Source organism: Gigantopelta aegis, chromosome 14, assembly GCF_016097555.1.
Source record: "Gigantopelta aegis isolate Gae_Host chromosome 14, Gae_host_genome, whole genome shotgun sequence".
NCBI classification, from domain to species: domain Eukaryota; kingdom Metazoa; phylum Mollusca; class Gastropoda; order Neomphalida; family Peltospiridae; genus Gigantopelta; species Gigantopelta aegis.
Genome location: NC_054712.1, coordinates 34,850,604 through 34,862,522, shown reverse-complemented (window position 1 = coordinate 34,862,522; position 11,919 = coordinate 34,850,604). Strand labels below are relative to the sequence as shown.

At 36.6% G+C, this 11,919-nt stretch overlaps 1 protein-coding gene across 1 annotated transcript; it reads right to left on the bottom strand.

Moving 5' to 3' along the window:
* Nucleotides 1-231: 231 nt before the first annotated feature.
* On the bottom strand, nt 232-11,899 carry LOC121388862. Its single transcript, XM_041520381.1, has 3 exons — nt 11,769-11,899; nt 8,485-8,585; nt 232-3,973 (listed from the first exon to the last, which is right to left on the bottom strand). Exons 1-3 carry the CDS (start codon nt 11,807-11,809, stop codon nt 3,192-3,194), a joined length of 924 nt encoding a protein of 307 aa, XP_041376315.1. The 5' UTR covers nt 11,810-11,899; the 3' UTR covers nt 232-3,191.
* Nucleotides 11,900-11,919: the final 20 nt, after the last annotated feature.

Below are 11,919 nucleotides of genomic sequence, written 5' to 3'. Positions count from 1 at the left end.
CTTCACACAAAAAATGACATCATTATGGGAAATGGAGGATTTTAATGACCAAAGAAAATGAAATATGTGTACTTAAAACTATATTTGTTGTACTATAATACAGTGAATCCTCTCAAAACCGGACCTTCTCAAACCGGAATCCCCTCAAAACCGGACATTTTTCATGGGCCTATTTTAAATATCTGTACATAAGAGAACCTCTCTAAACCGGATACCTCTTAAAACCGGACTTTTTACTTGGTCCAAAGGGTGTCCGGTTTAGAGGAGTTTCCCTGTAGTAATAAGAATTGTGTTTTAGTTGTAGCTTATGTTTATGTGCAAAACTAGGCTTACAATGTTTTGTGAAACTGGGCCCAGAACTTTAATATTAAGTTGAATAATATTCAAACATTACTATGACAAAAGTAGTAATTGACAAGTTCTACATGTACATGTATATCATACTTGCCACAATTTTTAATTTTTTAATTCATTGTTAAAGAGACTGTTCTGAGTTTGCATCCACTGTCACGATTTTGACCAGTGGGGACTTTTTAATGACTAAAATGTATGGGGCCTAAAATTAGGTTGGGAAAACAAAAATCGGAGAATGGGTCCATGGAGGCTGTTCGATCCTACGACGCAAGCACTTCAGGCGTGCACTCTACCAACTGAGCTAGATCCAGCTCCTTTGACTATACAGACATGTATTCTAAACAAGAAAATAGATTTTATATGTAATTTTGGTCCTTAAGGTTCTGTTGGCCGGATATATGTTAACACTGACAGCAATCTGAGGGCAATCTCTTTAATAAGAAATTACATCACACTCATGGCAAAATGTGTAGATTAGGGCCTAAAAAGGTGAGCGAACATTCATTTCATTTGTGCATTGCTCACGGAATATAAAATAAATATATATATATTTTAAAAAAAATTGCAGAACCAATTTTTCGTTTATGCATTAAATTTAAGACATAATTTACATGTCATGGAATAGTTTATGAATAAAAATAAAAATAAAATAAAAATGGGTTACCTAAAAATATTTTTGTATAACTTCTAAATGGGCTATGCAAATTTTTAATTCCCAGAGGATTTTTGGTTTGCATATTAATAATAAGTTACACAGCATTCATACACCTTATTGTAAATTAAATTCCATGACTTGAAAGAACTTTTCATGATGGTTTTTTGTTTAGATTTTCAACGACTTTTTAAAAAATATTTGAAAATTGCACGATTCACATGATTTTCCAGGATTTTCTTAAATTAATATGAACCCTGCTAGTTAGTGATACCAAGCGTTTTGGGGATGACCCCCCCCCCACATCTCCAATAAAAAAAAGAGTTCAAATGTATTTTCCTCCCTCCCCCTACCCTTTTAAAACTCCAATCCCATCTAGATACCCATCACACACATTTTTGACTTGAAGTGTTAATACTGTTATCATTATACACATTTTTAACTTTAGAAATTCACACATCAACACGCTTTAGTGTAGGCTCTGGGAGTCCAAAATATTTCCAGATGAAAACTATAATTGACAATTTTTTTTCTATTATTAATAAACTGCACTATGTATGTTCATTACACATATTCAAATTTAAAGATTCAGATATCAGCATGTTTCAGCACAGGCTCCGGAAGTCTGAAATGATTCCAAATATTTAAATATTTTTCACTTGGGTTAATAATAATTTTCACTATGTTCATTAAACACATTCTTGAGTTAGATTCTGACATTAACATGTTTTAGTATAGATCTTGGGCAGTCTGGATATTCCCAAACAAGTACATGTATTTCTGCCTTTTGTTAATACATGTACTACATGAAGAGTTCATTTCCAAAAGACGATGCGACCCCTGCAATTAAGAAAATATCCACCGCAAAAAAAAATGCAGAGGAAAACAAAAAACAAATATAGTCCATAGCAAAAAAACGTGCCGTGAAGAATTAAAAATGCCACAGCAATCTCCACGGCAATTGCAGGGGTTGCGATGTATCCGTTTGTCAATTTGAGAAAAATGTGATTTTGTTGCAACTTGACACAGCGTCTATGAAGCACAGTTTTTACATCAATTGACACAGATAGTGTTTTACCGTAAACTATATTGTTGTATTGTTGAGTTGTGCTACAGAATCAGTATGCCTGTGATTTTGTCGCAACTTGACACAGTGTCTATGAAGCAGAGTTTTTACATCAATTGACACAGATAGTGTTTTACCGTAAATTATATTGTTGTATTGTTGAGTTGTACTACAGGTAAATGTAACATCAGAATCAGTATTTCTTCTCTACTAACTACAAAATGTGGAAATGGGCATATATATTGCATTTTGGAAATGAACTGTTCACATGTAATTTATGTTAACTTCATTAGGGACCTTGTTTACTTTAAATATAGTCCTCAACCTATATTCCAGTTAATAAAATAAACTGTGCTATATTCATTAAACAAACTCTTCACTCTAAAGATCCATATATTTCAGGCCCAAAGCTCAAACATAATGACTGCACTGATGAAAACTGCAACAGTTGCAATATAAATTACTGTCGATTAAGAGCTTCACCGATGGCAGTTTTTTTATGATGAATAAAAATTACATTTGAAGGGACCAAGTTTGCTCTTTATACATGTATCTGTTATAAAAGTTACAGACTTAATAACTTAATGACTGCACAGACGGAATCTGTCGTACTTGCAATATGAATTACCATCATATAAGGGCTTGATCAATGGTTGTTTTTTGACGATGAATAAAAATTACAGTTGAAGGGACTAAGTTTGCTCTTTATATTTGTTGTAAAAGTTACAGATTTTAAAATTGATATAGGCAGGCTCAAAACTGCCATCGGTGAGCATTTTGCCAAATGGCAAAAACATTTTAAATGGCCGTAAGTCTTAAGTCTGAGCCCTGGAGTCAAAATATTTCGAAATCAGGGCTAGCTCTGGCACTCAAATTCGCCAATTGCAAATTTTAAAAGCATTTTGCAAATTTTAGTTAAATCTGGCTAAATAATTGAGATTTTATTAGAAAATTTAAAAAATTAATTTTGCAATTTTTGAAGTTTAATAGTTAATTTGGCAAAATTTTCTGCTTACCTAAAGCTGACCCTGCAAATGAAAAAAGTATTTTTGACTTGTGTTAATTAGCACTAGGTTCATTAACTCACACACACTCACACACACAGTTGACTGTAAATATTCAGGCCTCCATATTTTTCAGCGTAGGCCCGGGCAGTCCGAATATTTCCGAATGAAAGGACATTGACCCGTACCACCTTCTGTGACCTTTGTCGCTGACCTCACAGTGCAAGGTCAGCAGGTCATCAGGGTCCTCCCACGTCTCGGCGGTCAGTGTATCCCCCCAAGAGCTGGGCGCACGATACAACATGCACAATTTCTTGATGTGGAACTCGTGAAAACTCGTCGAAATGTTAGAGTAAAAATCCTTGTACGACGCGACACTGGCATTGTCGAGAAAGTATCGCACGTACGACGCACACCTCGTCCTCAAGCGAACGTCGGTGTCCACTAGCGGGACGGTAAATACGTGTGAATAGGTTTGGTTTGGTTTTTCAAACGGGGTGATGAAGAACGGTCTGCCGTCGGAATGCGAGACGTGTTTAGAAAAGTGTTCTCGCCACCAGTCTGGCACCGCTTGCTTGCTGCCATCTTTCCTGTTGAAAAGGACGTAAAGGCTCTTGACTTTAATTGACGGTCTCTGTCTCCCGCCGCATCTGAGTTCCGTGAGGATGGTAAAAGAGTTTTCTCCGATGTGGATCAGCTTCATACTCATGTCGAGAGGAGACTTGGGGGTCGTCAGTTCGTAGAAGTGGCTTCTGACCTCGAGGTTCACGGCTTTCGTAACACTCCCCAGGCCCAGAGAGTAGAGGGTCGTGTAGTTGAGGAATGGATATTCGTTGAAGAACGACGCAAATTCAACTCTACCCATCATGTCATACAGTCTCCATATGTCGGGCTGACCTGTAGTGATAAAGAGAGATTCTATTATATCAAGAGGTCCAAAATGTGGTGTTGTATGCAGATTATTGTTATGGCAGATTGTTGTTTTGATTATTTCAAACACTTGATTATCTACAATTATGTGGTGCTTCCTGTAGTTTAAAGGCTATGGTATGTGCTGTCCTGTCTTTGGGAAAGTGCATATATAAGATCCCTTGCGGCCAATGGGCAAAATGTAGTCACTTTCCTCTAAGACCTAAGTTAGAATTATCATGTTTGACATCCACTAGCTTATCAGAAATACATCAATGTGCTCTAAATGAAACAACTTTCCAGCCATTATCTGGAAACAGTTTGTTCACTATGGCATCGTGACTTGCTATATGTAAGCTTCATACAAATTTTGCTACTAAAACTTTTGAAAACAACATGTTCCCTGCATTATGATTAAAAAGCATAAACTCGGTATAAAATTCCCTGATTTAACTCCTCTCCCCGCCCCCCCATTCTTGGTTCAGGCCTCTCCATCAGGAAGAAGTTAGGCTTGTTTTGTTTAACAACACCACTAGAGCACATTGATATATTAATCATCGGCTACTGGATGTCAAACATTTGGTAATTTTGACAGTCATAGAGAGGAAACCCACATTTTTCCATTAGTAGCAAGGGATCTTTTATATCACCATCCCACAGACAGGACAGCACACACCACGGCCTTTGATATACGAGTCATGGTGCACTGGCTGGAACGAAAAATAACCCAGTGTGCCCACAACGGGCAGGGATCGATCCCAAACCGACTGCACCAGACCTTGCCTTATAAGGTGCGTGGGTGTGATCGCACTCGTACAGCGCACGTAATTTCAATCTGGCGAGTGTGAAAAATAACGCAAGTTACACTTAGCAAACAGCACACGTAAAATAATTTTGTATATTGATTGCCACTGTTTACCGTATGTCGCTGATAGAAAGATCCGTTTAATAATACCAGAAAAAAAATGTTACGAGAATGGTAGCATCCATACAAGATTTTAAAATAAGACTGGTACTTATCTTTGCTATGCAACTTGGAAAACACAGGTTTAATAGACATTTTCGAAGACGTACCAATCCGATCAAAACAGATTCGAAGTCGCTAAAATTGTCTCGATTAGTTCATAACTATTAGCCTACAAAGCTTATGTCAGGTCCCGAAAATGGCAATCATGTAATTTTATACTTTCTTTTTTGAAAAAAAAGAAATAAAATTATAAAAAGAAGGAAAAGAAATGATAAATAGGTATGTAGGAATAAGCCTAGGCATTTTTTTTACGTCTATTATTTTTCTTTTTTTATCTTTTAAAAAAATATTTGTATTTCAGCCAGAGGTTTATGAATGTGCATGTTATTTATATATATATCTATATATGTACACACTATAGTAACAGTAATCAGTGATCATTGCCGACTATTTAATTTTTGTTTCATTTATAGAAAGTCACAGACCATGTGACTGGAACATGATTTGATGCGTAGTACTCTGTGGCATATTGACCAATCATAGCTATCGGGGTCAGATTATTTTTACGCTTGGAATTCTGCACGCACACGCTGGTCTACTTGACAACTTATTACGCATTGATGATGGTGTCAAAAATTATGGGTTTTTTTATTATCTTTATTATGGCATCCCACGTTTGGAATAAAATCCTTTGTAATGACAGAATTTTGTCAGATTTTGTATATTTTTTATCAACAACATTGGGGCCGTTCTAGATCAATGATGTACCGTGTCAGAGCCGTTCATAACTTGTAGCGGTAGGTCAAATGACGTGTTACAATATGTCGAGGGAGGGAGACTGGGTGTGTAATTGTTGAATTAAAAATGTCACGTGAATGTCAATGTCCCAACCAACACTATCATTTGAAGTAATTGTAGGCCTACATTTCATGAGTTACTTAAAACAATGTTTTAATAATACGAGTCGGTAGTGCACACCTAAGATGCTTGGGTCGTAGTTCATGCACCACCTCCTCGAAACCAGTGGGTTTTTCCCATCCCAACTATCCTAATCATGTTCGTTGTACATAATAATGAAATTCAAGACAAGTTGATTCTAGCACAATGACGTCGTAGAAAGGTGCTAGAAAGGGGTGGTAGAAAAACCGTCTACCACATGTGTGTAGACGCTAATCCGCCCTTTTCATTGGTTAATATTAGGATGTACACGGCAGTTGCTACCGGTTGATTACGTCCATTTTTTAAACAAAGTAGTATATGACGTCACATAATATGAGTAGGTCTTCTCGACACCACTGTATGCTTTCACACTCGTGACGTAACATGGGTGTCAGCTTAAGAGGTGACGTCACGTTACAAAAATAAAATGAAGAGACTTACAGTATAGTTAGACTAAATTAATAATTAAATTTATGAGACAGGTTGTGCTAGAAAATATTTCTGGCACTCGTCCTTTTGTAGATGGTTTTTCTGACACTCGTCTCAAGAAAATCAATCCATGGAGCTCGCTAAACCTCTCTCCAAAGATTGATTTTCTTGAGACTCATGTCAGAAAAACCATCTACAAAAGGACTCATGCCAGAAACTATTATTCCTATATGTTTAGCTGCACATTCATCAAACCATCTAACACTGAAAAGGGTATATATATATATATATATATATATAACTGTGTGCATCAAATTATCTGAATAGTACATATTTTAATTAAAAAATCAAATTGTCTGCATCAGTGTATACATGTCATAATGATATTTCTATAGTACTACTCCTGAAACTGTTTAATAAATTATAACTCCATTCCTGAAAGGGAAAAGAAGTCAGACTACACTAATGAACCAAACAACATAAAATTAGAAGAAAATATTATTGGTTTATTGGTTAATTTTTGCAACATATGTCTCTGCATTTACATGTACCAATTACTTCATAAATTAATAGTGTTTGGTTTTCACTCGCCTTAGCATTTTGAGGTGTGCAATTTTTCACTTGCCTAAGCGTTTTGAGGTGTGCGATTTTTCACTCGCCTAAGCGTTTTGAGGTGTGCGATTTTTCACTCGCCTAAGCGTTTTGAGGTGTGCGATTTTTCACTTGCCTAAGCGTTTTGAGGTGTACGATTTTTCACTCGCCTAAGCATTTTGAGGTGTGCGATTTTTCACTCGCCTAAGCGTTTTGAGGTGTGCGATTTTTCACTCGCCTAAGCGTTTTGAGATTTTTCACTCGCCTTTGTTTTTCAAAAGCCAAGGACTGCTGCACATTAAGCGAGTACTTTACAACTGGGCTACTTCCTGCCCTCTCCATCAGGAAAAGCAACAAATGTAAAACAAATTAATTTCCTTTACAGTGAAGCAAAAGGCCAGCTTAAAAACCATCACCACATTTCTTCTTTCATGAGCATCTGGTATGTGCTGTCCTGTGGGACTGTACATATAAAAGATCCCTTGCTACTAATAGAAAAATGTAGTGGGTTTCCTCTTGAAGACTATTACGTCCAAAATGACCAAACGTTATTAATCAATGTGCTCTAGTGGTGTCGTTAAACAAAACAAACTTTAACTGAGACAAGCACAAACGAGCTCCTCTGTCATGGAAAGACTGATAGACTAAAATTTCAGTGACAGATTTTATAGTCATCGAGATATAATGGACATCAGAGCTGGGCGGTATACCATACAGGGGCGTAAGCTGGGGTGGTTTGGGGGATTCAGACGAACCCCCCCCCCCCCCCCCCTCCCGCTGAAGCAAATGGTCCGCTTTCAGAACTAAAACATACAGGTTTATACATTTGGAGTTTCAAGTGGTGCAAAAACAAAATAGAAAAGAGTCCACTTGGTTCATATTCGGACCCCACCCACCCATCCAGGTCCAGATCATGCTACGCCCCTGTCATACATGTATATATCGTTCAGTATCAGTATCATATCAATACCGATTTACCGTACAGAGTAAATTTAATAATACTGAAATTTCTGCATTGAAAAATGTTTCCCACCATTTAGTAAAGCACTAACAATATATCTGATGAATGCAAAAAATGGGTTGGGTATAAATCTGACGACGGCCTTGTTTTAAAACACTAAGACATATTTTCACTATTAAAGCCACATTTTTTTCCATTAGTAGCAAGGGATCTTTTATATGCACCATCCTACAGACAGGATAGCAGATACCACGGCCTTTGATATAGCAGTTGTGGAAATCGCCCAATGGGCCCACTGACCGGAATCAATCCTAGACCGACTGTACACCAGGCGTGCGCTTTACCATTGGGCTACGTCCCACCCATGTAAAATGAAGGAAGGAAGTATTTGATTTAACAACGCACTCAATACATTTTATTTACGGTTATATGGTATCAGACGTATGGTACAAATATTGAGAGGAAACCCGCTGTCGCCACTTCATGGGCTACTCTTTTTGATTAGCAGCAAGGGATCTTTTATAAGCCCCATCCCACAGGCAGGATAGTACATACCACTGCCTTTGTTACATCAGTCGTGGAGCAGTGGCTGGAATGATGTAAAATGAATACCTGTGAAGATGATGTCTTCAAATCGTAAACCAGGCAGGACAACGTTGGCCTCATGTTGCTGCTTGCTCACCTCGATCCGCAGGTTGAGAGACGGATATGCCCTGCAGTATAGGCGAGTAATCTGAGTGAGTAATGTTTTTACAAACTGAATATTAGTGAGCATATTATACTTTGTTTAGAGCTGGGCGGTATACTGGATATACCGTTCAGTATCGGTATCATGTCAGGGCTAACTCTGGGTGAGCAAATCAATTCACCAAATTGTCTATTAAACTTCAAAAATTGCAGAAATCAACAGATATTTTCTTTAAAATGTTAATTATTACCTGAAATTATTTCGCCAAATTAAAATAAAATTCGCCAAATTCTTTCCAAATTCGCAACTGGCGAATTTTGCGAGTGCCAGAGCTAGCCCAGCATGCCAATACTGATTTACCATACCGAGCAAATATCAAAATACTGAAATTTCGGTATTGAAAAATGATTCCCGCCATTTAGTAAAGCATTTACAATATATCTGACGAAAGCAAAATAGCTGAAAAGAAGAAAGTTATGAGGGCTTTTGTGTGGAATTTAATTTTATTTAGATAAAATTAGCAGGTGAGATTTAACTCAGGCATGCATTTAAAGCAGAGTATACCGAAAATACTGCTCGATATCAGTATCGGTCTTGTATCAATACCAAATACCGTACTGAGGTAAATCACCCCAAAAATACCGATACCGATACCAAACCTGAAATTTCAATACTGCCCAGCTCTAACTTTGTTTTAATTAAGAATCAGTTTAGTAGATAATTTATATTTTACAAAGTTACTATTTACAGACCAGTAGGAACATACTGGCTATCTGTTTTTAACATCACTGATTTTAGCAATCGTAGACAAACAAAAGAGGTGAACTGATTGTTTTTGACAAAATCATATTTTCTTTAAAAAATATTAATTGAACTGTTTGTCTACTGTGCATAATTTTTCATGTAGTGACCTTAAAGGAAGGGACAATCAAGGCATTCGACCTGGTATGCATATTCAACGATATATAATACACATTATTGCTTAATATCAACAAGTATAATCATCTAGTTAATTAATAAAATGGTTAAATGTGACGGCTATTATATATATAATGGGTGCAGCCATTTTGTATCATCCCAGTGAATATGCCCTCTGGCGAGCTGGTGGTTATGTAATACCTAATGTGTCACGTCAGGAATTAGTCTTCGAACTGAAGAAACAAAACATACCTGATTTTTGCGGATGCATCGCAATATTCTGTAATATTAGTCATCCCAGTAAGCCAGCAACAATTATATATTTATGTTTAATACAAAATAAACCACCAATGTCAAAGAAATATTTGTTGAAATAACTGTATTATGGTTTGTACATAAATTAACCCATGTACTAAAATAATAATCGGAATGTTTTCTTACTTAATTGGTCTTTTCTTTCTGTGGCCTGTACCTGTGGTTCCTGATTGGCAGGTGTATATTTAGACAGTCCCCAGACACTGTGTCTAGACACACTAAAAAGATGTGCCTCTTTTATTAAGATCACAGGGTATTGTGTGTTAACCGTACAGACGCCCCTCTAATCGTAATCGATCAGCCATCTGCTTTATTACTGTAAGTAATTCTGTAAAACCCTTGATTAAGTAGACTTTTCCATCAAAATTCACAAAACTGACCAATTATGTAGTCCCAAAGAAAAGAAAATTATCACTTGGGTATCGTGAGTGGTTGTTTTTGCTCGAACGTAGCATACCAATAGGACTAATAATATGCATTTTTTTCATTGATTTTTTAAAAAAGAAAAATACTATAACTTCATTTCATTCTATTGATGCAAACTGAAATATATTTAGTTAAATAGTTTATTATACTATCAAGTCATTTATGTTTTTCACAAGTCAGGTTGATGAAAGCAAAGCGCCTTGTCGTAAATTAAAGCGTTTGTTTACACTGTGCATAGACCAGATGGACGGAGCTGACATCACTTCGCCCCAAGCTATACCACCGGACATCACAAAAACTAAACAAAATGGCTGCCCCCAGTTAGCAGGAATAATCATAAAATTACGCGTTTTTCATTTGTTAAAGTGTCAGTATGTGTTGGTGGTCCGGGTATGCATCTTTCCAACACATAAATCTCGTTTGAGTTTACTATACCTTTAAAAGCTGTACCAAGAATGCACAAAAGCAAGAGAGAGAGAGAGAGAGAGAGAGAGAGAGAGAGAGAGAGAGAGAGAGAGAGAGAGAGAGAGAGGGTGAGGGAGTATAGGTTTCATAGTGGTCTTTTATTAATATTAGATGTTCATTCTTCTTTTTTATAAGAAACAAATAAAAATAAATAATTTTGTTTAGGATTTGACTGATTATAAAAACAGCAAAAGTTATCAGGTTCTTCGTACCGATTACATCTTGGGTGATAAACAATATACACCGACATTATGAAAACATTTCTGAAATTTGTGTAAAAGAAACATAGAAAAGGTTTTTAATTAATAAGATGTTAGGACTACTTTCAGTGACAGCGAATGACGCAAAAGTGTGGTTGAAGTCAGACCTCTAACTCATTGTAAACATGACTGTGTGCGTGAAAAATAAAATCGGAAAAAAAGGCGATTTGAGAAAAAAGTCACGTCAGTCAGGTTTGTAGAAACATCGACCTAAGTATCGTTATCCCCAATGTCAGATTTTGTTTTCGCCAGTTTGGTGAAACGGGAATTATTTTGTTCGCCAGCCGATATTTCCATTAGTCCATAGCAAATTGGTGATTGGCTGGCGTGAGCCTAGCTATATATAGCTGGTATTCAAAACTTGTGACACCATGTTTCAACCATTTCTCAACCAAAATAGTGCAACAAATGAACACACAAACCGTACTCACTAAATTTATCGTACTTGCATCATTATTAACAAAATAAATCTTCCAACGACAACATAAAAAATCTAACTGTCATTTTAAATTTACTAACTAGAGAGAAGCAACTCGCCCTGCACATTAAGCAAAGCACGGACTTTAATGTGCGCCCTGCACTACATTTGGGATGTCGATTGTAGGCTAAACAATACACAAAGTCGAGCCCATAATCTGGGGTTGAACTTCTTGTCAGTCTTATTTGCAAAATTAACGAAAAACTGACTTGTCAAAAAGTTACAAATTACTACTGATAATGCTACTTTAATGAGTAGATGAGCACCAAATGTCGCTTCACTTTTCTGTTGCTTGGGACAAATAATCTCATAAATAGTGATCTACCTATTATCATCAAAATCTAACCTAATAAGTCGTTGCAGTCCACCCTTGAACATTGTGTTCATGGGTATAATTCTTCAAAACTCAAAGTTGAGTGGTCTGATTTTGGGTTTCACGTTCGAAGAGAAAAATAAAATAGGCCTACAACGATCTCGCAGATAGTTAATGGGGGATA